The following is a 26328-nucleotide window of genomic DNA, read 5'->3' on the forward strand; positions in this document are numbered from 1 at the left end:
AGCCCTTATAATGGGATCAAAGTTATTGAAAAGTTATCTATATAATAATACGGAGCTTCTGTCTGTGACTTTTCATTGTCCTTCTGCCTAAGCGGATTTCTCCACGGGCTTTATCGACTAGTTGGTCATAATATATGCTCGAAAAACCCCGGACCGAATAGGGTTAAATGGGGCCAAGCTTTAAACAATCCCTGATGTATTTCCTTTTGTGTAGGAAATACACAAAGATAGGGGATTGGAACCTAAGTTAGTTATCATACGAAACAAAGGTTATTAGCTATGAAATATTTTTATGTTATCGGAAGCTTTATAATTAATCATTCTATACATAACAATGCAGAATGGTTTAACTTGAAAGAACTTAATTCATTAATCATTAAGTTGGCAGTACAATACAATAAGAAAATCAAATGACATATCAAATTACATATCAAATGACATAGAATGATGGTTGCCAGTAAAGAAAACAAGCTATAATGAAAGCGACGATTAGAATGCCTGAATTTAAAACGAATACTTTCCGTGTGAAAATATTATATTTCTTATTGGTATGTTTCTTTTTGTATTTATATGTTTCCTATTACCCGGCTGAAAAAACGCAACCTCAGCTTGTATACATAACAGAAGATGAATTATTACCACGGTTAACGAAACTTGAAACAGGAATAAAACTCATTTTGACGATACTTAATGAGAGAGTAAATACATCGAAGAAAAGCAATATTGTTGTAAACAAAACAGTCCCGATTTCACCAGAAAAAGATGATTATGACTTAGGAGAGCTCAACAATTTATTTTCTGTGCAGCAACATAAACACGACACAAGCTTGATAACACAAAGCAGATGCATGCGTCAGTATACCTTAATTGTCTTACTAATATCAGATGTCTCTCACTTCAGCCGCCGTGATACCATTAGGCGTACTTGGGGAAAGGACAATTTTAATCGCTGGAAAACGTTCTTTCTTGTTGGTAGAGCACACAACATTCATACAGAAAGACTTTTTGCTGCTGAGTTAAAGAAACACAAAGATATAATACTGGTTAACGTTTATGAAGATTTCTATAACATGACATCGAAAGTTCAAGCGGGACTCGAATGGTCAACACGCTATTGTGAATATAAATATCTATTTAAAGGAAATGATAATACTTTTATAAACTTCCCAAGATTATTTTCATTCTTAAAGTCACCCGACACACCAACAACTGAACTATACGCAGGCAGCGTCCAATACGAAGCTCGTGTAGAAAGAAGAGGAAAGTATAGAGTAACAAAGGATGAATATAAAGGGAAAATATATCCACGTTATTGTTCAGGCGGAGGATATGTATTATCGAAAGATGTTGTGAAACGACTGTTAAACACAATGCCTTATGTATCCCGCATAAGTATAGATGATGCGTATATAGGACAGTTAGCGTTAAAGTCTGGCATAGACGTAACACCTGTTAATAACTTTAAAATGTTTGAAGACGAAGAAAATGCAGATTGTGTGTTTAAAAGTGAAACAATAGTGCATCACCCTGTTGAAACAAACGAATGTATGATCCAGATATTTAGAAAGAGTCTACAACAAAAGGAAGAGTTTCCTTGATGGTGTTCAGTAAACAAAAACACAAGGACTCTTAAAGACACTGATTCATGTTAATTTATTTTCTACTAAGATGCTACTTGGCATGTTTTTGGCGCCTATTAATCCCGTCCCCAGGGCTCTTGTGGTACAAGAAATGGCTTTGGCACTGACCGGTTATCGTCGCAATCTAGCTATCAAACTTTCGTCCGGCCGCCGTAATATTCCTGGCAAGTTGTATTGCGGGGAAACAAAAGAAAATTAAATATGGCGGACCAGGACAAGCGAACGTAACAAAGAATTAAAACTGTTTAAAAACATTTTTAAGTACAAGAAAAATGGAAACATATATACATTAAAAATATCTGAAAGTAGCTGTTAACAACTATATGTAACCACGTTACTCACATACAGAATTAGCAAAATATGTAGCTAATTAGCTAATTCTTTCATGCGTTAACAGAATTGTAAATTTACAGTGGGCGAGAACAATTGTAAACTAAAAAATAAAAAGCAGAAAAACAAATTAAAAAGATAAAGGACTTTCAACAGAGCTGATTCATCAATTAAACACGATATGACAACAAACGAAGATATTTTTTAATGGAGTGTGAAGCTTGTTAGTGTATACTGTATCTGATTTTCAAAGCTTTCATTAACAGGAAGTTAATTCTCTAATGGCCTGTTTTACTTTACAGTAAATCAGAGAAACTTTAGGAAAAAAATTATTTTTCTTAAATAAAAAAAATAAAAAACATCTTTTTTTAGTTTTTTTTCACAAATTAAGCCGGTAATATTGTAGAACAGGGTAGAAAATATGCAAAATGGTATTTCTTGAGACTATTGCCATTTGTATAATTTCTTTGAGGATACACACAGTTAAAGCATAATCGCTTTATTCTAAATTACAAAAAAAACAAAATTTTTTAGGGGAATAAATTTTTGCGAGCTCATGATTTAGAGAAAGTTTTACAAATAAACCTTTGTGAATAGTCGTTTTAAATGTTTTCGCAAAAATGCTAAAAAACTACAAAATTCTTTCACAAAAGTTTATCTGATTAAAGGCATAATTTAAGTTTGCATAGGTCCATTTGCAGGAACGTAAATAGTATGTATTAATTATTCCCGTTCAAGCCCTGCACCTCTGTAAATTAACATATTTCTTTTCTATATGTGGAATGGTTTCATGATTTTTGAAAATTTAGGACTACTTGAGATATATTTCATGTAAACTTTCACAGTGAATAATATTTTTAAAAAAAACCTATGTATGTCATTTAACACGTTGCCAGCTAGCTATATAGGACTGATCAACACACAAACGCATTAATAGCTACCTACCAAACTTATACAGCTACCTAGTTCTACATACTCGGCTCACCATGGTGTACACCATTTCCAGGTGAATATATGAAGATTTAAATTCCCTTAAAAATTCAAACCAAATTCTCCTGTTAAGTAAGTGAACATAACACCAACAAAAAACACAAAACACGCCTATCAAATATAGTCGACTCTCCAATTAGCTGAGAATTTTGTCCGTTATTTGGTAACTCGACATTTTTGCCTATTTTTGGCCCAATAATATATCCTGGTGACTTATTAAAGGTATTAAAAAGGGTTGAAGGCACTAGCTGGGTGGTTTACAGACAAATGAAATACACATATTTCTTTCTCATACTATATTAAAAAATATTTAATTACAGATTGTTTTTTGCGATCGTCTAGCTTTCCATTTTTTCACGAAAGGTAAGTGAAGAATTTGTATCATCTTCGCTTGTGACATTCACCTGGGATATCTTATCTAGCAGCAAGCTTCTCGAGGGCTGACATGTGATTCTACCACCAGATTTTCATCGCCATTTCCATTAACGTCGCCACCATCACTGTCGTCATTCCTTAGTACTTCGTCAACCAAATTCGTCGAAGTTAATAGCGTAAAGTGAATTGCGCGTAAACATCGAAATTTGAGTATTCGTCAGCTGCCATGATGTGTGTTCCACTATCAGTTGGCATCTCACTGGTTAACTTTGGTTAGGCCAATTCCTTATTCAGCTCATCATTACTTTCCGTCGGTTGCGCTACAATTCCACATTTTAGGAGTATTGTGAGAGACTTCCTTTCAAGCATTCGCTGCCCATTGGTATTTTACCTTAAGGCTTTTAATTATGCCATCATCCAATGGTTGCAGGTGCTATGTAGTATTCTTGTCAAGGAACACAATTTTAAGTTGAATCCAGGACTTTGGGTTCGAAAAATAAGAGACTTAAGTAAGTTTTGTTGCAGCATTTGCTTAACGAAAACATTGAGGGTTTTTGCTTCTCTGTATGACCTTATCTAACTTTCCCACTCAGTCATTCGCTGCTTTAATTTCTTTCCACCTTTTTTTGTTTTTTTTTCCTCTTTTGTCAAGTGCTTTACTCGGGAGTGCATTGAAAAGTCTAAATGTCCTTTAAATCGTATTATCTGCATAGCTTTCTTAACCGCTCAATCCATGATTCTACGGTGATTTCTGATACTTCAAGAATCTTTCCAGACATTTTTTTCTCGCGAATACCATGCGTAAATTTCCATTTGTCAAACAAACATCTCGATGCCTTAAAATCCGCTAACCCAGATTGATCTAAGAATGACTTGATGTGCATGGCTTCTTCTTTCAGTAGTGGTTCGATCGTTGATCGCTTTATATTTCTAGTGGTTTTCTTGTTGGAGGTGCTTAAAACCTTTCCCTTAGAAGTATTTATATTCGGCTCTTCAACGAGTTTCGCTCGCCATAACATTTGCCGCTTGAGTTTTGCAAATTTCAAATTCGTTTCTTTACTGCTTTTAATAATTTGATCTTTTTATCCAAGTTTGAGCAACGCCTGGAAAGCTTTCCAGCTGCTTTTTTCTTACTGCACTCATCGAATTTATGACAGCAGTACAGTGTTACAGAGTTGTCCAATGACAGTGTATTCTTGTACAGCAAATTTAAGTTCGAATGTTCGAAAGGTTCTAATCGAACATACGAAAAGTTAGAATACATTTCCAAATAACTTTTGAATCCCCTTATTAAAACTCTCCGCAGTTCAAGTTAGCTTTGTTTCTTGTTGTTTTTTCTTTCAAGACAAGAAGTTTCAAGTTGACTCACTTTTTACAGCTTCGGAAATGGAGAAGCAAGAAGTTCTGAAGATTCTTTTAAGTTTCACAGAAGAAAAAATCGAGATCGTCATTGACAATATGTTCTGTGAATTTTTATTCGACTCATGTGCGAAGATTTCATGCTTATAAAGATGGATAGTCTCCTCTAATTGGAGAAGACTGCTTGGACAAAAAAAACATGACGAGTTTGCAGTGAAAATTTATGGCTATGACCTTATGAATAAAGAAGTTGGACATACGCCTCTTACATACTTCCCCAAGGCAGTTTGTGTGTTCAAACGACTCCCAAGGAAAGGAAGCAGAGGAAAAGGATATGGACTTGAAATTCCTTTTACATACATGCTCTGAGGATAACAGAAGACAATTGAGTGGGCAAAAGAAGTCGCAAGGCAAGAACTCAAGTACGTCTCTTTGTTTTGCTTTTTTTTCGTTTTTTTTTTAACCCTTTTCGCTAATTAGAAAGAAATTTTAGAGGGAAAGTTCAGTATGTGCAAGTCCGCTAATTAGAGTGTCTGCTGATTAAATGTCCGCTATTTAGAAAGTTTCGTGTGGTGATATTTTGACCAAGGTTTTTTCTGTGCAAAAAAATTGTCCGTTAATTAGAAGTGTCCACTAATGAGAGTGTTCGTTAATTGGAGAGTTGGCTGTAGTTGTAACTTGCGCATGGGTTTTATATGGCCTCAATCAAAGCTTCGCCTTGAGGTTAACCAAAATACAGTGAGGACTGCTGCAAGAGCTATTTCCTATCTCCATAAAAAAGCCTTTGGGACGACGTTGAGATGTCTCTCTTATTAAAAAGACTTTTATACGGCCGATTCCCTAATTACCAGAAAGTCAAAACATCGGACAACTAATTAACAGACATAGAGCACTGTAATCCAAAAGAATATTCCCTACCGGAAATATTTATTTACCACAAATTTTCTCTAATTACCACACTAAAATTTAATTTTTTATATGACTTGTGGCGTCAAAATCACATTTAATACTTTTCTTATCTCCTCTAATGTCTTCTGGCTGTTCATAAAATATATTTTATCGCCTTTATCAATTCATAGCTCAACTAACCTGATTGCACCAAACGTCTTTGCTAATAAGAAAATCGACTGAATTATTAATTACTTAACTATACTCTTCGAAAAGTACAGACAAACCTCTTTGTAGCGAACACAATCGAGGCTTTGAAAAGTGTCTGCTACCTAAAGTACCTTCCCCAATCAGTTTGTGAAGTTTGTCTCAGTTTTTTTTAATATTATAGAGAATGTTATTTTGTTCTTCTTTTTCTTCTTTTTTTCTTCATTTCTGGGTTTAATCTTATTGAAAAAATTGTGTAATTAAAAATGAAAACTTCAGCAAAATATTATGGGCCTTACCCCTTTTCTTGTTAAATAAAGGTATTTTGAAATAAAGTATAAGTAAAAAAAGAAGCTGTTTTAGGAGTCTCCTAGCGTTTTTTAAATGAAAATTTTTCTTTGTCGCCCAACTATGGTGGGCGACATTTTTTTCTTTTACTTTGTAACCTCGCGACGTTATCCCTTAATATATAAAGATTAAGCTAAGGAAAAATCATTTTTAGGCGATTAATATTTAATGATTAATAATATTCACCTAGTTTTTTAGTTTCCATAGCAACATATCTAAACAATAAAAGCTGAAAGTTTATACCACCACACTCTTCTTTGAGCTTTTGTTAAAAAACAACAAACTTCTGTTTTGATAACTGAAACCACTTTTGTTTTTAAAAACAGGGTTAAGGAGAGATTTTTTTTAAAAATGTGAAGAGCAGATATACATTATATTGTTGCTAAAGTAATTTTTATTGTCGTTTTTATAAAAAGAATGTTTACATCTGGTTTAAGCTTGAAATAAGATTAACTTGTGTTCTTGTACCTAGTGATAAATATAACACGGATAAAGAAAAACACAAAGTAAAAAAACTATATTCCTGCGTAAAAGACTGGCTATATGTGATGCTAAGGAAAGATGAAGATATTGTAAAAATTTTATTATACATTTTTATACTTATAGCTTCATAAAATCAAAGCTTTATTTAAAAAAGGATGAATATTTTTGGATGTATGTTTAATACAAAGTTTAACCGTTTTTTTAAAGCTGCCATTTTGTTTCTTTTTGTATTGTTATGGATTGAAATCGACACAAGAGGCCGCGTGTACAATCTTGATACAGCATTAGGGGAGAAATATACTTCCTTTACAAATAGTGTTAGTGAGAAGTTAAATCATTTGGATAAGCAAGTAAGGTCGCTTAGTTATGGCTTATTGAGACTCGCTTACGATGATGCTAAGAATTCAAGTCTTAATATAGAGAATTACACTAATTTCCCGGTCAATTCGTTTTGGACGGGTAAAGATATTTTTGATAATTACGCTGAGTTGTACTCTAAACGAAATAAAAAGCATAAAACTTGTTTGATCACAGAAACAAAGTGCCATTTGGAGTATAAGCTTTTAATTTTAATTACAACGCATATATCGCATTTTAAGAAGCGACAACTAATTCGTAACACTTGGGGAAATGACCATAAAGCCCGATGGAAAACAGTATTCCTAGTTGGCCGTTCATACGACAAAAGTGTTTTACAGGGCATTGGTAACGAAATTGAAAGACATAATGATTTAATTTTGAGCGACGTTAGAGAAGATTTTTATAATTTGACCTACAAGGTTCAAGCTGGCTTCGAATGGTCTGTCACATATTGCAAATTTCAATTTCTTTTGAAAGGCGATGACGATGTCTTTGTGAACATGCCTCGATTATTTGCTTTTCTTGATAACCCTGATACATCAAAAACAGAACTATATGCAGGTAATGTACAATATCAAGCTAAAGTATTTCGAGATGGCCGATACGCAATTGGTAAAGTTGAATTTCGGAAAAATACTTATCCTAGATACTGTTCAGGCGGAGGTTATGTTTTGTCTCAAGACGCTGTGAAGAAAATGATTACTGTATTTACTGACGTAAAACCAATTCGAATCGATGATGCCTACGTTGGGGAATTAGCCTTAAAAGCAGGCATAGATGTGGTCAGTGATGGTAATTTTAGAATGTTTGAAGATAAGAATAAATGTCGATACATAAACAGCACTATAGTACACCATCCTGTAGTTACTTCAGATTGTATGAAAACGCTTTTTGTTCGAAGTTTGGAAGATGAAAGATAATAAACATAAGCATTATTTGTTTTCATAAAATATATTTTCTTTATTCCACCTAACTAGGAGGGACTAACCTACCAGAACCTGCACAAACCGAAAAAACGATTCTTTATAAAGAACATTCTGGAAAGCAAGAAATGGGCTGCTAATACGCAGCATTATTCTATTGCATTATTCAAAGATCTTCCAGCAGACACAATTAGTCCAGTTTTACTTGTTATTGCCCTGTTTGAAAATCTATACTGTCTCATTACCATTTTTGTAGCCAATTTAGCGCAGATTTTCAAATGAATATAAAAACAAGACAATAATAAAAAAACATATTTTATAACGCATAAACAGAGTAATGGGAGAGCGCGATTATAAAGGTGTTACAAAATGGCTGTTAATTTTCGACTTTGTGAGTAGCACAAAAGTCGATTTAATGGTGATAAAAAAATTCAGTACTAAGAACAAAACAACATTACAAATATTGCGGTATACATTTAAACATAGCTAAATATGACAGAGTCTCATATCTATATTTGAATACAAGAGTGTGAAACAACGTCAGTCGAGACAAAATGACTTAAGAATCGTTTTAGAGGTCCTATTTGATTTGTAAAGGCAGTAAGCCTAGCATTTCTTAAGAAGTGTAGCCTTTCGTGATAACTTTGATTTCTTGTGGAAAGAAAATTCAAATTCTACTGAGATGGGTCGCGGTCATGAGCTTATAAGTAAAAAACTACTTTAATTTACCCTTTCACTTACTTTATATTTCAGTCATACAGCTAAGCAAAGTATGAGTATCTGGTTTAGCAAGCAAAATTTCGCCTTACCATTTCTTACTTGCAATGATTGACCAAACGCCTGATATTGACAACAAAATGTGTAGCATACTAACTAAAGCTGATGTGACCACGAAGAGGCAAGTAATCAAGTCAAAAATATTTATGAGCGATGAGGATCAAACAACATCTTTAAATAATGTTGGACATCATATTGACGCCCAAATGTAACTGAAAACGCCAGAATAATACCTTACATGACATGATTAGCTTTTTGCACAGGAACATACCAAATTATTTAATATAAATGAAGTTGAAGCAACAACAGTGACTTCAAAATCTTTTTAGAGGTATTAATTACCCCCTTAATGCTATTTAGCGTAGCATTATTTATAAACACAGTCCCTCATGTTGTCTTTGCTTGCGACATTCTTCACAATCCTTTTTTTAATTTCTAGTATTATCCCTGTAACAGCATTTGTTAACGGTTCTTTAGCTGATATAATCGAGCAAGGCTATTCTTACCAAATTTAATAGTTATACCAAATTTAGTATGCTTTTTTCATTTCAACCTTTGTTGCGGAGAGTTGTTTTCTGAGTAATAATTGTACAGATTTGCAGCTTAAAGTATAACTATATTAAGCGATCAACTCCATCTCACAGCACGGTCTACTTGCACTTTAACTCTGGTTACTCATCTATCTATTTCTTACTGCATGCTTTTATTCATTGTAATATCTACTTCTCCTTTTAGCTATGACCTTTCTGTATTCACTTATGGCTCTCAACATGGCGTTCCGACGCCGAGGCTCTATAATAATAATACCCGTATTCTCTCTGTCTGTCCGCAAGGAAAACGTTGTGCTACGAGAACACGAGATGTGACGTAGAAAAACTAATTCGTGTTTTGTTCTTATATCAAAAAGCATCGATGAAATTCGCTCATTTCAGCTCGTAATCTTAAAATTTTTTAGTTAACGTTATATTTATTAACCATTTTCTGATACAAAGAATCACCTAGCAGCCAGTTTTAAGTAAAGTGAATAAATGATTAATTAACAAATGATAAGGTAATATATTTCACATTTACGACTTCCCTGAATGATCTCAGAGTTCTCACACTCCGCTGATGTAAAACTAATAAAATTATATGGACAATCTTAGCAATTTAATCTTCGTTTGTGTGCATACCCGTCTCTAAAGAAAATTCATCACTAAGTACAACATTTCTTGAATTACATTCTCGACAGGACAAAAAGGACGACAAAAATCTTTCAGTACTACAAAGTTTATAATGAAGTTAACATTTTTTGGGTAAACAGTGTTTCCTTTATCAGATTTTTTAAAGGACTTTCTTTTTTTGATTTTTTCACTTCGTAAGCTTGCAGAAGAAGCTTTAGCTCTTTTATTAAAAACACAAAAAACAATTTTTAGTTTGGCTAGTCAAGTCCTAAAAATGTTTTTTTTTAGGGGAACTATCAAATACTTAAAGGTAAAGAAATGACTCATCAACAAATGATAAGGTAAAACGCACAAGTTCCAACTAATTGTCTGTATTCTATACCTAAAATCATTAATACAGCACAGGAATGGATTACACATTATCTGCAGCAGAGTTAACACATAAAATACCACGTTACAAAAAATTAATGACACATGAAATACCTCGTTTAAAAAATCAACAAAAAAACTTTATTCGTCTGGGAAAACAATTGATACAAAATGAAGATATCATAAACATGCTTCTTGTGTGGAAAATTAACGTCACGTCAAATTAGGTTTTGCTGTATCAACTTACGAGCCGCAAGATTATAATATTCGAGACACAAAAAAATAATGAAGAACTGATTAACATACGGGACTTGCTAGAATAGTCTTATGCAGCAAATAAAGCGGAAAAGGGAAAGACATAATGAAGAAATAGGCATTATAGTCATACATTCTGTTTTATATATTTAGTATGAAAGAGTTTAAAACCAGTTACTGTTACATCAAATTAAGTTTGGTTGCACGTACCGAATGAAATAACACAAGATCAAAACAAAAATTACACTGGTTTAAAACTCAGGCTAGTAAAATTACACAAATGTGTCGCAATTGGCAATAATTGTACAATTCCCTAATTTCCTTTTCCAAAAATAAAACTCATACAAACTTATTCTCTAGCTTTCGATGAACCAGCACCTTGACATGGACAGGAAATCCAGAAAATGATTAATATCGCGAATGCAAACAAATACGTGTCATTATGACATCCATGTTCTTTACTGTCTTTCACATTATCCCAATTTTTCCATTCTTTAAACACCCATACGCTACCTGCGATTTGCCACGCAAATAAAAACAAGGCAAGGATCCCTATGATTATGAAAAAACCTAAAGCAAGGCCGCTTTTATTGCTTTGACTTGCGCCAAATGCACACAGGGCGAACAAAACCACAGCCAATGTTACGGCACCACTGACGATCATAAACTTTGGTATCCATGGCTGCATTGGACATTCATCATAATGTAATGCACCTACGATATGTAAAATATGTTTTTAATTTTTGTCCTTAAGCTCGTAGTTTCTAAGAACAGTAAGGAAGCCATAATGTTTAGAAAGGACTAGAATTTGTTACACTGTTGTTATTTTTTTCAATGTTGGAATAAATATTTCGAGTGAAAAGGTACAAACCATTAAGGAAGTTGTTAGATGTTATGTTGCTTACTGCGACGCATTGCGTTATGGTTTAGACATGAAGAAACACGAAACTAAACAGTGTCCGGGACTGAACCTTTTTAACTTTATAAAGAACTGTATACCATTTCGTTGTAACAGAACGTATAACTAAGCGTATTTCTTTCTATAAACAATTATTATTATCATTAAATTCTTTACACTACTGCTATTAACGAGGGTCCTGCAAAGGGGGTCCTAGTGTATTTAAAACTCCTATTTCAGCTACAAAAGTCGTGTAAGCACAACAACTGCTCAACTAGACAATTGCCTAAAATACCAATCCTATTTTCATGATTTACGCTTAGCAGAAAGGATAGATTCTTTTATCGTCTCTGGCACGACTCGACCGGGGTTTGAACGCAAGACTTTCCGCACTGGAAGCGAAAGCTCTGTCACAAGGCTACCAGTCGGTAATATCAAGCGACTGAAAGCAGGTTTATAAAATGTAGGTTATTTTCTCATAGTTAAATGCTCGCCATTCTATATAAAGCGGCTTATCATTGTATCATTCTCCTAACTACGTACCCAAGGTTATCATTGCAATTGGGATTGCTGACATAACGACACACGCAACTAAACCAGCACATACTTCAACACCTAGAAATAAGAATAGAAGTGAACGTAAATATAGCTTTGTTAAATTGCATATCAAGGGATAATAGAAGGTTAAATTACATAAAAAAAACATGTAATCTAAAGTTAAAAAAAGTTGCTGGTATATTCTAAATTTTCTATCAAATTGGTCACATTGATTCCCAGTTTTTAAAAAGCATTTTTTTCTCTTACCACAAACCATACACCTATTCAACAGGCTACTGCATAGCAACTATTTCAGTGGAGACTCTGTTAATCGAAAAATGATCTCTTCCTTCTCCATTATGCTGACAAACTTTAAAGTAACAATTAAGTGCATGTCGAGTATATTTCTTAAATGGAAAGTGGGGAGTAGGAAATTCTTTTAAATAACTACCGTTAAAAAAGGCGGTGGTGGTAAAGTTCTTCGCGGTTTTTCTTTCTTTGTTTACGAGGACATAAAGGTTTGTTATTCTCAAATTACTATTTTTAAAAAAAAATTAAGTATTTTATCAGTTGAAATATTTTCTTTGATTTGTAGACCAATCTTTGTTGAGCATGATGAAAGATGAATAGAAACTGTTTGTGCACACTGTGCAATGTCTATATTCCAAACATCAAACCATCTTTCTATTTTAATGATTTATCTTGTTTCACAATAAATTTCAATGCTTCCTTAATATAAAGATTCGCTGACGAAGGCAATTCACAAAAATAACAAATGTGGTCATTAAACAAAAAAACAGTAAGAACGCACCTCTATTGACGTGCTTAATAAAAACTAATCGGTGTTGATTAGAAAACAACGAAAAACCGTTATAGAAAACACGGATTGTTTTTTAAAGTGGATGCAATCTAAGCAACCCCACGTAGGAGAGGGCCTATTTCAGTTGATCATTAACTTACTGCAGAGACAATAAACTACTTCTTTTTTATCATTGCCCAAACTAAATGCAACACAGTGAGTTGGCAAAAATAGCTACAACTGGCTTTTATATTTTATGCGTTGTAACTTGTTGTCAACTTGTAAGAAGCTTTTTGTTGTGTTATGGATGTCGGTGCAATTTATTATTCTTAAAGTTAAATCTAGCATTTTATAAAAGTAGTCGTATAGACGACCACTTTGATGCGCCTAATGTTTTGATTTTGCGCTCAGTGGACACTCATTCATGTAGGTAGAAAATATAAACAACAGACCACAGAAGTCAAATAATACGAGTTAACGAAACGAAATAATCACTTAATTAGTCAAAGGCTTTTTCTTAATCTAAAATGACTTAAAAAAACAATTTCAGCGCCTTCTGGTACTTGTGCTTTAAATATTGATAGCCATTTTACCCCATATAGTCTTGCTTTTTTACCTAAGTACAAGAATGTGTTCGCATGGGCAAAATCTGCGAATTTCTGTAAATTTTGGTAAACATTAGCAAGTATGTAACAAGATAAAGCAGCGACAAAAAGTTAAGAAATGCTTTTTAAAAACCTTACCTCCCATGATTGCTATCAGTAAAAGTAAGAAAATTTTGATCTTTGTTTTGACGATCACCACACCACACAAAGGTCAACTTTTTTTGTCATTAAACACTCTCCTTCTCTATTAAATAACATTCCTTGTGGCAGCCTGGTTTCCGCAAGGTTTTCGTCTTTTTTAAGCTTAGAAAATTTGACGAAGTATAGCTTTTCTTTTTATCAAAACATTTCAAAAAGTATATTTTCTTTTTATTATCTATATTTTTATTTGTTTTGAATGATTAAGTCTAATAATAAAGTTCTTAAATTCAACTTTGTGAAGAACTAGGCCTAATCCCTGCTTTCTGTTTTTAAAAGAGCAGACCATGCAGTTTTTCATGCAAAGTTATTTGGCTTTTAAATGTCCGAGTTTAAAATATAATTGTAATCCATACAAAGAGTCATGAACACTGACCATTTTCAGGTTTACCAATAAAAACGCAACAAAACATAGAAAGTATTATTTTTGCACTGTATGCTGGGTATAAAGTGGCATTTCGAACAGTTCTTATTGAATAAAATAGTAAAGAAGCGAAGTAACCGCCACAATCCCATTGATCAGATAAAGGAATTTAACACAATCCATATTTTTTTCCAGACTTCCACCTATCAAATTTTAATTTTTATGTGGATGTCAGAAAATATTTCGAGTTTTTGGATTAGAAGTATGAGAATGTACTTACACATCCTGACTCACAAAATATAAATATAGATATTTTGTCAAAAATTGGAGATATTCCTAATTACGTCACTTCTGATTCGTCCCGTTGGACTAATTCAAATTACTTTAAATAATATCAGAGTGAGGAGACGAATATTTTTGCAGTTTTCTTATTATGTTTTGTCTGCGATTATAATTATGCTCCAACATGTGAATGCCTACAAAGTAATCAAAATTTTAAGCTAAATAATATGACTTTTGCTTATATGAACTAAAACATCGAAACGCTTATAAAAAGTATTACAAAGTATATCCGTATATCAAGTCCATTGTGTAATTTTAGCTATACAACGGGTATAGCTTTATAAATTACAATGCCAAACGTATTTCTTGCTGTTCGGAGGAGAGGAGAAGCCAGCCGTTTGATTAGAATTCCCAGGAACATTAAACCTCCTGTTAATTTTGCAGCTCATTTAGCATTTTTTATAAAAAAAAAAAGATTTAATAGTCCTCTTTAGATGTTAATTAGTTACTAATTAATTACTAATTGTTAATTAGTTTAATTACTAATTTCACATGGTGAAATAATAGCCTGTAAAAACCAGGCTTCATAAACTTTTGACTGCATCGTATACCGCTTTTGTTTTACGTAAGAAAGGTCGATCAATTCAAACAAAATGTTCCGCTTTATAAATTCCTATTTCAGTCCTTAAAGACAATTAATTCTAAAAAATAAGAACGACAAAATCTACGACATATCCAAATATATCTTTCAGCAAGCTTTCGCCAACGCCCAGGTTGGCATGTTCACACTGCTTCTAAATTTTTATTTTACAAGTTAGAGATAAAATACTAAACATAATAGGATATAATAGGAAAAATAGAGCTATTATAATAATTCTAAAGGCATAGATTTTACCGTGTTATTTAAAATGGGACGGTCACGCTCAATTAATAAGCTCTCCATCAGAGTAAGTTTAAAATCTTTAGACTCTTCCGCAAGTACTGAGAAGTTGTGAAACGATGCTGGAGAGTTATTACAAAACATTAAATGTTCGAGAACGGCACTGGCCTGGGGACCAGGTTTAACGCGTTTACCTGTAAGTGCAGAAATACCTAAATTCTCAGACATACGGACTTTAAAATGGCGTTTTGTTTTGCCATAATAAGTGGCGTTGCAGCCACTACACTTAAAACAGTAAACGAGTCCGGAGCGTAACGATTCGGGTATTCTGTCCTTAAAGGCAAAGCAGTTACGTAGCCTCCTCTTAGAAAAAAATTTAACAAGTTTAACAAGTTTAACATTGCAATGTGCCATTTATAAGGTAATCTTTCCTAAAAAAGGTAAAACAAGGACTAACTCTTTCTTAGGAGCAAGGGACACTTGTTCCTTCGGTTCGTAATTTCTGCTCTTGAAACTTCTGAGACAGAATTCAAAAACCTTTGAAGGGTATACATTCCTTCCAAGAATAGTCTTCAACTGAGATATTTCTACATGAAATTTATTAAGATCTGAACACAGATGGTAAAAACGATAAAGTAAGGAAAAAATCAAGCCGTGTTTATTTTCCATGGGTATGAAACTAGAAAAGTTAGTATAAACTCCACTAAATGTTGGTTTCCTATATACGTTGGTGACAAAAGAATCACCTTCACGCATGACGCAAACGTCCAAGAATGGCAAAACCTTATCACATTCTTCTTCAAACGTGAATTTAATATTCTGATGCCTAGAATTAATATATTCATAAAAATTTTGAGCATGCTCACGTGATTCAAATAAAACAAAAATATCATCAACATATCGCCTATAATAGATCGGCTTAAATTCAGACGGACAATTTTTAAGCCAAATGTTTTCATAATGACACATAAAAATATTGGCCAGTGTAGGCCCTAACGGAGACCCCATGGCCACACCGTCAATTTGCTTATAATATACGCCGTTGAAAACAAAAATAGACTCGGTAGTCGCTAGAGTATGAAGATGTTTCAAATCTTTCTTAGGAATACCATCTATACAATTAGATTCTATCTCATTGATATTAATATCAATCGTTTCATGTAATGGAATATTCGGAAAAAGTGAATTAACATCAAAACTAGCCATATAACAGTTAGGATTCTGCTGAACAATTTCAGACGCAAAACTGAAGGAGTCTTTCACGGTATAGTCATTGATAGTGAGACTTACAAGCTTAGGTACAAGAAAATTTGCAAGCTTGTACGTGGGAGTACCAATAGCCGAAAGAATAGGACGAAACTTAGGTACGCCATTAACACAAGGTTTATGTACCTTGGCTAGACCATACAAAACACCAGGATTGGACCCACTGGGACAAAGTTTCTTGTACGTAGTTTCATCGATATAACTATTGTTTAATAAAGATCTATAGGAATTCCTCAATCTATTTTCTATATTAATTATATAATTAATGTCCTTACCAGGAGGAATGTTCAATTTAGCAAATTTTGTATCATCATCGAGAAGGGACTCAACAGCTACAATATGTTTCTTTGTTCAACAATACTACTGTGTTTCCTTTATCAGCTTTTTGTATTACGATATCATCACGATTCATGAGGTCTTGCAATGCTTTAAACTCATTAGCAGGAAGGCTGGGCTTCTCTGGATTACTGTTGTACGAGTAATAAGATGAAAAGGCAGTATCTTTCAGTCTTGTTTTTATGTAGTTTTTGTCTTCGTTAGACAGGTCGTCTCTGTTGATATCTCTCATCAAAAGTTCGAAAGGTACTAGATAGCTTGCATATTCCAACTTCTTTGGGGGGATAGCGAAATTTAGTCCCTTACAAAGCAACGATTTTTCTGAGTCAGACAATTTATAAGATGAAAAGTTAAATATAACTTTGTTCGGATCGTGTCCTACTTTTACATGTTCAGTTTCATTATTTCCCAACTTATGTAACTTCTTCTGTTGTGTGTCGTAACAACGTTTAATAGATCTGTCGTTTGAAACAAGAAAAAGTGTCGTGATATGGAGAAAATCAATATAATGTAAAGTCTCAGAAAGAGATCGTTTAAGTATCTCTGGAGTATTTTCAAGCACGCGTAGCCTACTTCTTTTGGTTTTGATTTCATCGTCAAGTAGCGCTAGTTGACATTTACGATACGCAGTAGAGTTACGAAGATTTCTATTGGCGACTCGAAAATTCAAGAAATTCGGTGTGACATTGTTTACTTTGCAAGACTCCAAGAATTCAAGATCCAGTTTTACATTTTCTTAATTTATAATCACATTGTTCAAATTTCCTAATGTCCTTCAAAATTGAATTTCCATACCTTTGATTAATAACATTAGCGATAGATTTTGAACGTGGAAATCGAATACGGATAATGAAAACAAAAACTAATCCAAGGGCTTTCATGAACATCGTGGGTGAATAATGCTTTTGGAGCGAAGTACAACGTTAATGATTGATGAACGACTTACGGCGGAGATTGTGAGTTCGGCTTGCTGCGTTATCCAAGATGTACTTAATGACTGCTTCGTCGATTAATAATAGTTGGTAGAGCAGTTTTTTAATATATTAAAAAATAAGAACGACAAAATCTACGACATATCCAAATATATCTTTCAGCAAGCTTTCGCCAACGCCCAGGTTGGCATGTTCACACTGCTTCTAAATTTTTATTTTACAAGTTAGAGATAAAATATTAAACATAATAGGATATAATAGGAAGAATAGAGCTATTATAATAATTCTAAAGGTATAGATTTTACCGTGTTATTTAAAATGGGACGGTCACGCTCAATTAATAAGCTCTCCATCAGAGTAAGTTTAAAATCTTTAGACTCTTCCGCAAGTACTGAGAAGTTGTGAAACGATGCTGGAGAGTTATTACAAAACATTAAATGTTCGAGAACGGCACTGGCCTGGGGACCAGGTTTAACGCGTTTACCTGTAAGTGCAGAAATACCTAAATTCTCAGACATACGGACTTTAAAATGGCGTTTTGTTTTGCCATAATAAGTGGCGTTGCAGCCACTACACTTAAAACAGTAAACGAGTCCGGAGCGTAACGATTCGGGTATTCTGTCTTTAAAGGCAAAGCAGTTACGTAGCCTCCTCTTAGAAAAAAATATAAGTTTAACATTGCAATGTGCCAGTTTCTGCTTAAACAAACGGTGCAAACGTGTTCTAATTTGTAAGGTAATCTTTCCTAAAACAGGTAAAACAAGGAATAACTCTTTCTTAGGAGCAAGGGACACTTGTTCCTTCGGTTCGTAATTTCTGCTCTTGAAAATTCTGAGAAAGAATTCAAAAACCTTTGAAGGGTATCCATTCCTTCCAAGAATAGTCTTTAACTGAGATATTTCTACATGAAATTTATTAAGATCTGAACACAGATGGTAACAACGATAAAGTAAAGAAAAAATCAAGCCGTGTTTATATTCCATGGGTATGAAACTAGAAAAGTTAGTATAAACTCCACTAAATGTTGGTTTCCTATATACGTTGGTGACAAAAGAATCACCTTCACGCATGACGCAAACGTCCAAGAATGGCAAAACCTTATCACATTCTTCTTCAAACGTGAATTTAATATTCTGATGCCTAGAATTAATATATTCATAAAAATTTTGAACATGCTCACGTGATTCAAATAAAACAAAAATATCATCAACATATCGCCTATAATAGATCGGCTTAAATTCAGACGGACAATTTTTAAGCCAAATGTTTTCATAATGACACATAAAAATATTGACCAGTGTAGGCCCTAACGGAGACCCCATGGCCACACCGTCAATTTGCTTATAATATACGCCGTTGAAAACAAAAATAGACTCGGTAGTCGCTAGAGTATGAAGATGTTTCAAATCTTTCTTAGGAATACCATCTATACAATTAGATTCTATCTCATTGATAATAATATCAATCGTTTCATGTAATGGAATATTCGGAAAAAGTGAATTAACATCAAAACTAGCCATATAACAGTTAGGATTCTGCTGAACAATTTCAGACGCAAAACTGAAGGAGTCTTTCACGGTATAGTCATTGATAGTGAGACTTACAAGCTTAGGTACAAGAAACTTTGCAAGCTTGTACGTGGGAGTACCAATAGCAGAAAGAATAGGACGAAACTTAGGTACGCCATTAACACAAGGTTTATGTACCTTGGCTAGACCATACAAAACACCAGGATTGGACCCACTGGGACAAAGTTTCTTGTACGTAGTTTCATCGATATAATTATTGTTTAATAAAGATCTATAGGAATTCCTCAATCTATTTTCTATATTAATTATATAATTAATGTCCTTACCAGGAGGAATGTTCAATTTAGCAAATTTTGTATCATCATCGAGAAGGGACTCAACAGCTACAATATAACTATCTTTGTTCAACAATACTACTGTGTTTCCTTTATCAGCTTTTTGTATTACGATATCATCACGATTCATGAGGTCTTGCAATGCTTTAAACTCATTAGCAGGAAGGCTGGGCTTCTCTGGATTACTGTTGTACGAGTAATAAGATGAAAAGGCAGTATCTTTCAGTCTTGTTTTTATGTAGTTTTTGTCTTCGTTAGACAGGTCGTCTCTGTTGATATCTCTCATCAAAAGTTCGAAAGGTACGAGATAGCTTGCATATTCCAACTTCTTTGGGTGGGATAGCGAAATTTAGTCCCATACAAAGCAACGATTTTTCTGAGTCAGACAATTTATAAGATGAAAAGTTAAATATAACTTTGTTCGGATCGTGTCCTACTTTTACATGTTCAGTTTCATTATTTCCCAACTTATGTAACTTCTTCTGTTGTTTGTCGTAACAACGTTTAATAGATCTGTCGTTTGAAACAAGAAAAAGTGTCGTGATATGGAGAAAATCAATATAATGTAAAGTCTCAGAAAGAGATCGTTTAAGTATCTCTAGAGTATTTTCAAGCACGCGTAACCTACTTCTTTTGGTTTTGATTTCATCGTCAAGTAGCGCTAGTTGACATTTACGATACGCAGTAGAGCTACGAAGATTTCTATTGGCGACTCGAAAATTCAAGAAATTCGGTGTGACATTGTTTACTTTGCAAGACTCCAAGAATTCAAGATCCAGTTTACATTTTCTTAATTTATAATCACATTGTTCAAATTTCCTAATGTCCTTCAAAATTGAATTTCCATACCTTTGATTAATAACATTAGCGATAGATTTTGAACGTGGAAATCGAATACGGATAATGAAAACAAAAACTAATCCAAGGGCTTTCATGAACATCGTGGGTGAATAATGCTTTTGGAGCGAAGTACAACGTTAATGATTGATGAACGACTTACGGCGGAGATTGTGAGTTCGGCTTACTGCGTTATCCAAGATGTACTTAATAACTGCTTCGTCGATTAATAATTGTTGGTAGAGCAGTTTTTTAATATATTAAAAAATAAGAACGACAAAATCTACGACATATCCAAATATATCTTTCAGCAAGCTTTCGCCAACGCCCAGGTTGGCATGTTCACACTGCTTCTAAATTTTATTTTACAAGTTAGAGATAAAATACTAAACATAGTAGGATATAATAGGAAGAATAGAGCTATTATAATAATTCTAAAGGTATAGATTTTACCGTGTTATTTAAAATGGGACGGTCACGCTCAATTAATAAGCTCTCCATCAGAGTAAGTTTAAAATCTTTAGACTCTTCCGCAAGTACTGAGAAGTTGTGAAACGATGCTGGAGAGTTATTACAAAACATTAAATGTTCGAGAACGGCACTGGCCTGGGGACCAGGTTTAACGCGTTTACCTGTAAGTGCAGAAATACCTAAATTCTCAGACATACGGACTTTAAAATGGCGTTTTGTTTTGCCATAATAAGTGGCGTTGCAGCTACTACACTTAAAACAGTAAACGAGTCCGGAGCGTAACGATTCGGGTATTCTGTCTTTAAAGGCAAAGCAGTTACGTAGCCTCCTCTTAGAAAAAAATATAAGTTTAACATTGCAATGTGCCAGTTTCTGCTTAAACAAACGGTGCAAACGTGTTCTAATTTGTAAGGTAATCTTTCCTAAAACAGGTAAAACAAGGACTAACTCTTTCTTAGGAGCAAGGGACACTTGTTCCTTCGGTTCGTAATTTCTGCTCTTGAAAATTCTGAGAAAGAATTCAAAAACCTTTGAAGGGTATCCATTCCTTCCAAGAATAGTCTTTAACTGAGATATTTCTACATGAAATTTATTAAGATCTGAACACAGATGGTAACAACGATAAAGTAAAGAAAAAATCAAGCCGTGTTTATATTCCATGGGTATGAAACTAGAAAAGTTAGTATAAACTCCACTAAATGTTGGTTTCCTATATACGTTGGTGACAAAAGAATCACCTTCACGCATGACGCAAACGTCCAAGAATGGCAAAACCTTATCACATTCTTCTTCAAACGTGAATTTAATATTCTGATGCCTAGAATTAATATATTCATAAAAATTTTGAACATGCTCACGTGATTCAAATAAAACAAAAATATCATCAACATATCGCCTATAATAGATCGGCTTAAATTCAGACGGACAATTTTTAAGCCAAATGTTTTCATAATGACACATAAAAATATTGACCAGTGTAGGCCCTAACGGAGACCCCATGGCCACACCGTCAATTTGCTTATAATATACGCCGTTGAAAACAAAAATAGACTCGGTAGTCGCTAGAGTATGAAGATGTTTCAAATCTTTCTTAGGAATACCATCTATACAATTAGATTCTATCTCATTGATAATAATATCAATCGTTTCATGTAATGGAATATTCGGAAAAAGTGAATTAACATCAAAACTAGCCATATAACAGTTAGGATTCTGCTGAACAATTTCAGACGCAAAACTGAAGGAGTCTTTCACGGTATAGTCATTGATAGTGAGACTTACAAGCTTAGGTACAAGAAACTTTGCAAGCTTGTACGTGGGAGTACCAATAGCAGAAAGAATAGGACGAAACTTAGGTACGCCATTAACACAAGGTTTATGTACCTTGGCTAGACCATACAAAACACCAGGATTGGACCCACTGGGACAAAGTTTCTTGTACGTAGTTTCATCGATATAATTATTGTTTAATAAAGATCTATAGGAATTCCTCAATCTATTTTCTATATTAATTATATAATTAATGTCCTTACCAGGAGGAATGTTCAATTTAGCAAATTTTGTATCATCATCGAGAAGGGACTCAACAGCTACAATATAACTATCTTTGTTCAACAATACTACTGTGTTTCCTTTATCAGCTTTTTGTATTACGATATCATCACGATTCATGAGGTCTTGCAATGCTTTAAACTCATTAGCAGGAAGGCTGGGCTTCTCTGGATTACTGTTGTACGAGTAATAAGATGAAAAGGCAGTATCTTTCAGTCTTGTTTTTATGTAGTTTTTGTCTTCGTTAGACAGGTCGTCTCTGTTGATATCTCTCATCAAAAGTTCGAAAGGTACGAGATAGCTTGCATATTCCAACTTCTTTGGGTGGGATAGCGAAATTTAGTCCCATACAAAGCAACGATTTTTCTGAGTCAGACAATTTATAAGATGAAAAGTTAAATATAACTTTGTTCGGATCGTGTCCTACTTTTACATGTTCAGTTTCATTATTTCCCAACTTATGTAACTTCTTCTGTTGTTTGTCGTAACAACGTTTAATAGATCTGTCGTTTGAAACAAGAAAAAGTGTCGTGATATGGAGAAAATCAATATAATGTAAAGTCTCAGAAAGAGATCGTTTAAGTATCTCTAGAGTATTTTCAAGCACGCGTAACCTACTTCTTTTGGTTTTGATTTCATCGTCAAGTAGCGCTAGTTGACATTTACGATACGCAGTAGAGCTACGAAGATTTCTATTGGCGACTCGAAAATTCAAGAAATTCGGTGTGACATTGTTTACTTTGCAAGACTCCAAGAATTCAAGATCCAGTTTACATTTTCTTAATTTATAATCACATTGTTCAAATTTCCTAATGTCCTTCAAAATTGAATTTCCATACCTTTGATTAATAACATTAGCGATAGATTTTGAACGTGGAAATCGAATACGGATAATGAAAACAAAAACTAATCCAAGGGCTTTCATGAACATCGTGGGTGAATAATGCTTTTGGAGCGAAGTACAACGTTAATGATTGATGAACGACTTACGGCGGAGATTGTGAGTTCGGCTTACTGCGTTATCCAAGATGTACTTAATAACTGCTTCGTCGATTAATAATTGTTGGTAGAGCAGTTTTTTAATATATTAAAAAATAAGAACGACAAAATCTACGACATATCCAAATATATCTTTCAGCAAGCTTTCGCCAACGCCCAGGTTGGCATGTTCACACTGCTTCTAAATTTTATTTTACAAGTTAGAGATAAAATACTAAACATAGTAGGATATAATAGGAAGAATAGAGCTATTATAATAATTCTAAAGGTATAGATTTTACCGTGTTATTTAAAATGGGACGGTCACGCTCAATTAATAAGCTCTCCATCAGAGTAAGTTTAAAATCTTTAGACTCTTCCGCAAGTACTGAGAAGTTGTGAAACGATGCTGGAGAGTTATTACAAAACATTAAATGTTCGAGAACGGCACTGGCCTGGGGACCAGGTTTAACGCGTTTACCTGTAAGTGCAGAAATACCTAAATTCTCAGACATACGGACTTTAAAATGGCGTTTTGTTTTGCCATAATAAGTGGCGTTGCAGCTACTACACTTAAAACAGTAAACGAGTCCGGAGCGTAACGATTCGGGTATTCTGTCTTTAAAGGCAAAGCAGTTACGTAGCCTCCTCTTAGAAAAAAATATAAGTTTAACATTGCAATGTGCCAGTTTCTGCTTAAACAAACGGTGCAAACGTGTTCTAATTTGTAAGGTAATCTTTCCTAAAACAGGTAAAACAAGGACTAACTCTTTCTTAGGAGCAAGGGACACTTGTTCCTTCGGTTCGTAATTTCTGCTCTTGAAAATTCTGAGAAAGAATTCAAAAACCTTTGAAGGGTATCCATTCCTTCCAAGAATAGTCTTTAACTGAGATATTTCTACATGAAATTTATTAAGATCTGAACACAGATGGTAACAACGATAAAGTAAAGAAAAAATCAAGCCGTGTTTATATTCCATGGGTATGAAACTAGAAAAGTTAGTATAAACTCCACTAAATGTTGGTTTCCTATATACGTTGGTGACAAAAGAATCACCTTCACGCATGACGCAAACGTCCAAGAATGGCAAAACCTTATCACATTCTTCTTCAAACGTGAATTTAATATTCTGATGCCTAGAATTAATATATTCATAAAAATTTTGAACATGCTCACGTGATTCAAATAAAACAAAAATATCATCAACATATCGCCTATAATAGATCGGCTTAAATTCAGACGGACAATTTTTAAGCCAAATGTTTTCATAATGACACATAAAAATATTGACCAGTGTAGGCCCTAACGGAGACCCCATGGCCACACCGTCAATTTGCTTATAATATACGCCGTTGAAAACAAAAATAGACTCGGTAGTCGCTAGAGTATGAAGATGTTTCAAATCTTTCTTAGGAATACCATCTATACAATTAGATTCTATCTCATTGATAATAATATCAATCGTTTCATGTAATGGAATATTCGGAAAAAGTGAATTAACATCAAAACTAGCCATATAACAGTTAGGATTCTGCTGAACAATTTCAGACGCAAAACTGAAGGAGTCTTTCACGGTATAGTCATTGATAGTGAGACTTACAAGCTTAGGTACAAGAAACTTTGCAAGCTTGTACGTGGGAGTACCAATAGCAGAAAGAATAGGACGAAACTTAGGTACGCCATTAACACAAGGTTTATGTACCTTGGCTAGACCATACAAAACACCAGGATTGGACCCACTGGGACAAAGTTTCTTGTACGTAGTTTCATCGATATAATTATTGTTTAATAAAGATCTATAGGAATTCCTCAATCTATTTTCTATATTAATTATATAATTAATGTCCTTACCAGGAGGAATGTTCAATTTAGCAAATTTTGTATCATCATCGAGAAGGGACTCAACAGCTACAATATAACTATCTTTGTTCAACAATACTACTGTGTTTCCTTTATCAGCTTTTTGTATTACGATATCATCACGATTCATGAGGTCTTGCAATGCTTTAAACTCATTAGCAGGAAGGCTGGGCTTCTCTGGATTACTGTTGTACGAGTAATAAGATGAAAAGGCAGTATCTTTCAGTCTTGTTTTTATGTAGTTTTTGTCTTCGTTAGACAGGTCGTCTCTGTTGATATCTCTCATCAAAAGTTCGAAAGGTACGAGATAGCTTGCATATTCCAACTTCTTTGGGTGGGATAGCGAAATTTAGTCCCTTACAAAGCAACGATTTTTCTGAGTCAGACAATTTATAAGATGAAAAGTTAAATATAACTTTGTTCGGATCGTGTCCTACTTTTACATGTTCAGTTTTATTATTTCCCAACTTATGTAACTTCTTCTGTTGTTTGTCGTAACAACGTTTAATAGATCTGTCGTTTGAAACAAGAAAAAGTGTCGTGATATGGAGAAAATCAATATAATGTAAAGTCTCAGAAAGAGATCGTTTAAGTATCTCTAGAGTATTTTCAAGCACGCGTAACCTACTTCTTTTGGTTTTGATTTCATCGTCAAGTAGCGCTAGTTGACATTTACGATACGCAGTAGAGCTACGAAGATTTCTATTGGCGACTCGAAAATTCAAGAAATTCGGTGTGACATTGTTTACTTTGCAAGACTCCAAGAATTCAAGATCCAGTTTACATTTTCTTAATTTATAATCACATTGTTCAAATTTCCTAATGTCCTTCAAAATTGAATTTCCATACCTTTGATTAATAACATTAGCGATAGATTTTGAACGTGGAAATCGAATACGGATAATGAAAACAAAAACTAATCCAAGGGCTTTCATGAACATCGTGGGTGAATAATGCTTTTGGAGCGAAGTACAACGTTAATGATTGATGAACGACTTACGGCGGAGATTGTGAGTTCGGCTTACTGCGTTATCCAAGATGTACTTAATAACTGCTTCGTCGATTAATAATTGTTGGTAGAGCAGTTTTTTAATATATTAAAAAATAAGAACGACAAAATATACGACATATCCAAATATATCTTTCAGCAAGCTTTCGCCAACGCCCAGGTTGGCATGTTCACACTGCTTCTAAATTTTTAT

The 26328-nt window shown here is 33.9% G+C and overlaps 6 protein-coding genes across 6 annotated transcripts; 1 reads left to right on the forward strand and 5 right to left on the reverse strand.

Annotated features, from left to right (window-relative positions):
- The first annotated feature begins 218 nt into the window (after positions 1-218).
- On the forward strand, positions 219-7910 carry LOC130621398 (uncharacterized). The gene is made up of 11 exons (XM_057436683.1): positions 219-1592; positions 1669-1804; positions 3281-3323; positions 3424-3516; positions 3675-3822; positions 3988-4079; positions 4427-4587; positions 4681-4795; positions 4977-5116; positions 5175-5199; positions 6775-7910. Exons 1-11 carry the CDS (start codon positions 477-479, stop codon positions 7898-7900), a joined length of 3195 nt encoding a protein of 1064 aa, XP_057292666.1. The 5' UTR covers positions 219-476; the 3' UTR covers positions 7901-7910.
- Positions 7911-10198: 2288 nt separating this feature from the next.
- LOC130622380 (uncharacterized) lies at positions 10199-13601 on the reverse strand. Its single transcript, XM_057437836.1, has 3 exons — positions 13445-13601; positions 11909-11980; positions 10199-11181 (listed from the first exon to the last, which is right to left on the reverse strand). Exons 1-3 carry the CDS (start codon positions 13449-13451, stop codon positions 10817-10819), a joined length of 444 nt encoding a protein of 147 aa, XP_057293819.1. The 5' UTR covers positions 13452-13601; the 3' UTR covers positions 10199-10816.
- Positions 13602-15444: 1843 nt separating this feature from the next.
- Positions 15445-17519, reverse strand: LOC130621400 (uncharacterized). The gene is made up of 3 exons (XM_057436684.1): positions 17477-17519; positions 16691-17367; positions 15445-16641 (listed from the first exon to the last, which is right to left on the reverse strand). The coding sequence occupies exons 1-3, from the start codon at positions 17517-17519 to the stop codon at positions 15445-15447; spliced, it is 1917 nt and encodes a 638-aa protein (XP_057292667.1).
- A 30-nt stretch (positions 17520-17549) lies between these two features.
- Positions 17550-19812, reverse strand: LOC130622418 (uncharacterized). The gene has a single exon (XM_057437884.1). The coding sequence runs from the start codon at positions 19712-19714 to the stop codon at positions 17840-17842; it is 1875 nt and encodes a 624-aa protein (XP_057293867.1). The 5' UTR covers positions 19715-19812; the 3' UTR covers positions 17550-17839.
- Positions 19813-20688: 876 nt separating this feature from the next.
- LOC130621401 (uncharacterized) lies at positions 20689-22407 on the reverse strand. Its single transcript, XM_057436685.1, has one exon. The coding sequence runs from the start codon at positions 22405-22407 to the stop codon at positions 20689-20691; it is 1719 nt and encodes a 572-aa protein (XP_057292668.1).
- A 1130-nt stretch (positions 22408-23537) lies between these two features.
- On the reverse strand, positions 23538-25412 carry LOC130621402 (uncharacterized). The gene has a single exon (XM_057436686.1). The coding sequence runs from the start codon at positions 25410-25412 to the stop codon at positions 23538-23540; it is 1875 nt and encodes a 624-aa protein (XP_057292669.1).
- Positions 25413-26328: the final 916 nt, after the last annotated feature.

Source organism: Hydractinia symbiolongicarpus, chromosome 12 (genome assembly GCF_029227915.1).
Source record: "Hydractinia symbiolongicarpus strain clone_291-10 chromosome 12, HSymV2.1, whole genome shotgun sequence".
Classification (NCBI taxonomy): domain Eukaryota; kingdom Metazoa; phylum Cnidaria; class Hydrozoa; order Anthoathecata; family Hydractiniidae; genus Hydractinia; species Hydractinia symbiolongicarpus.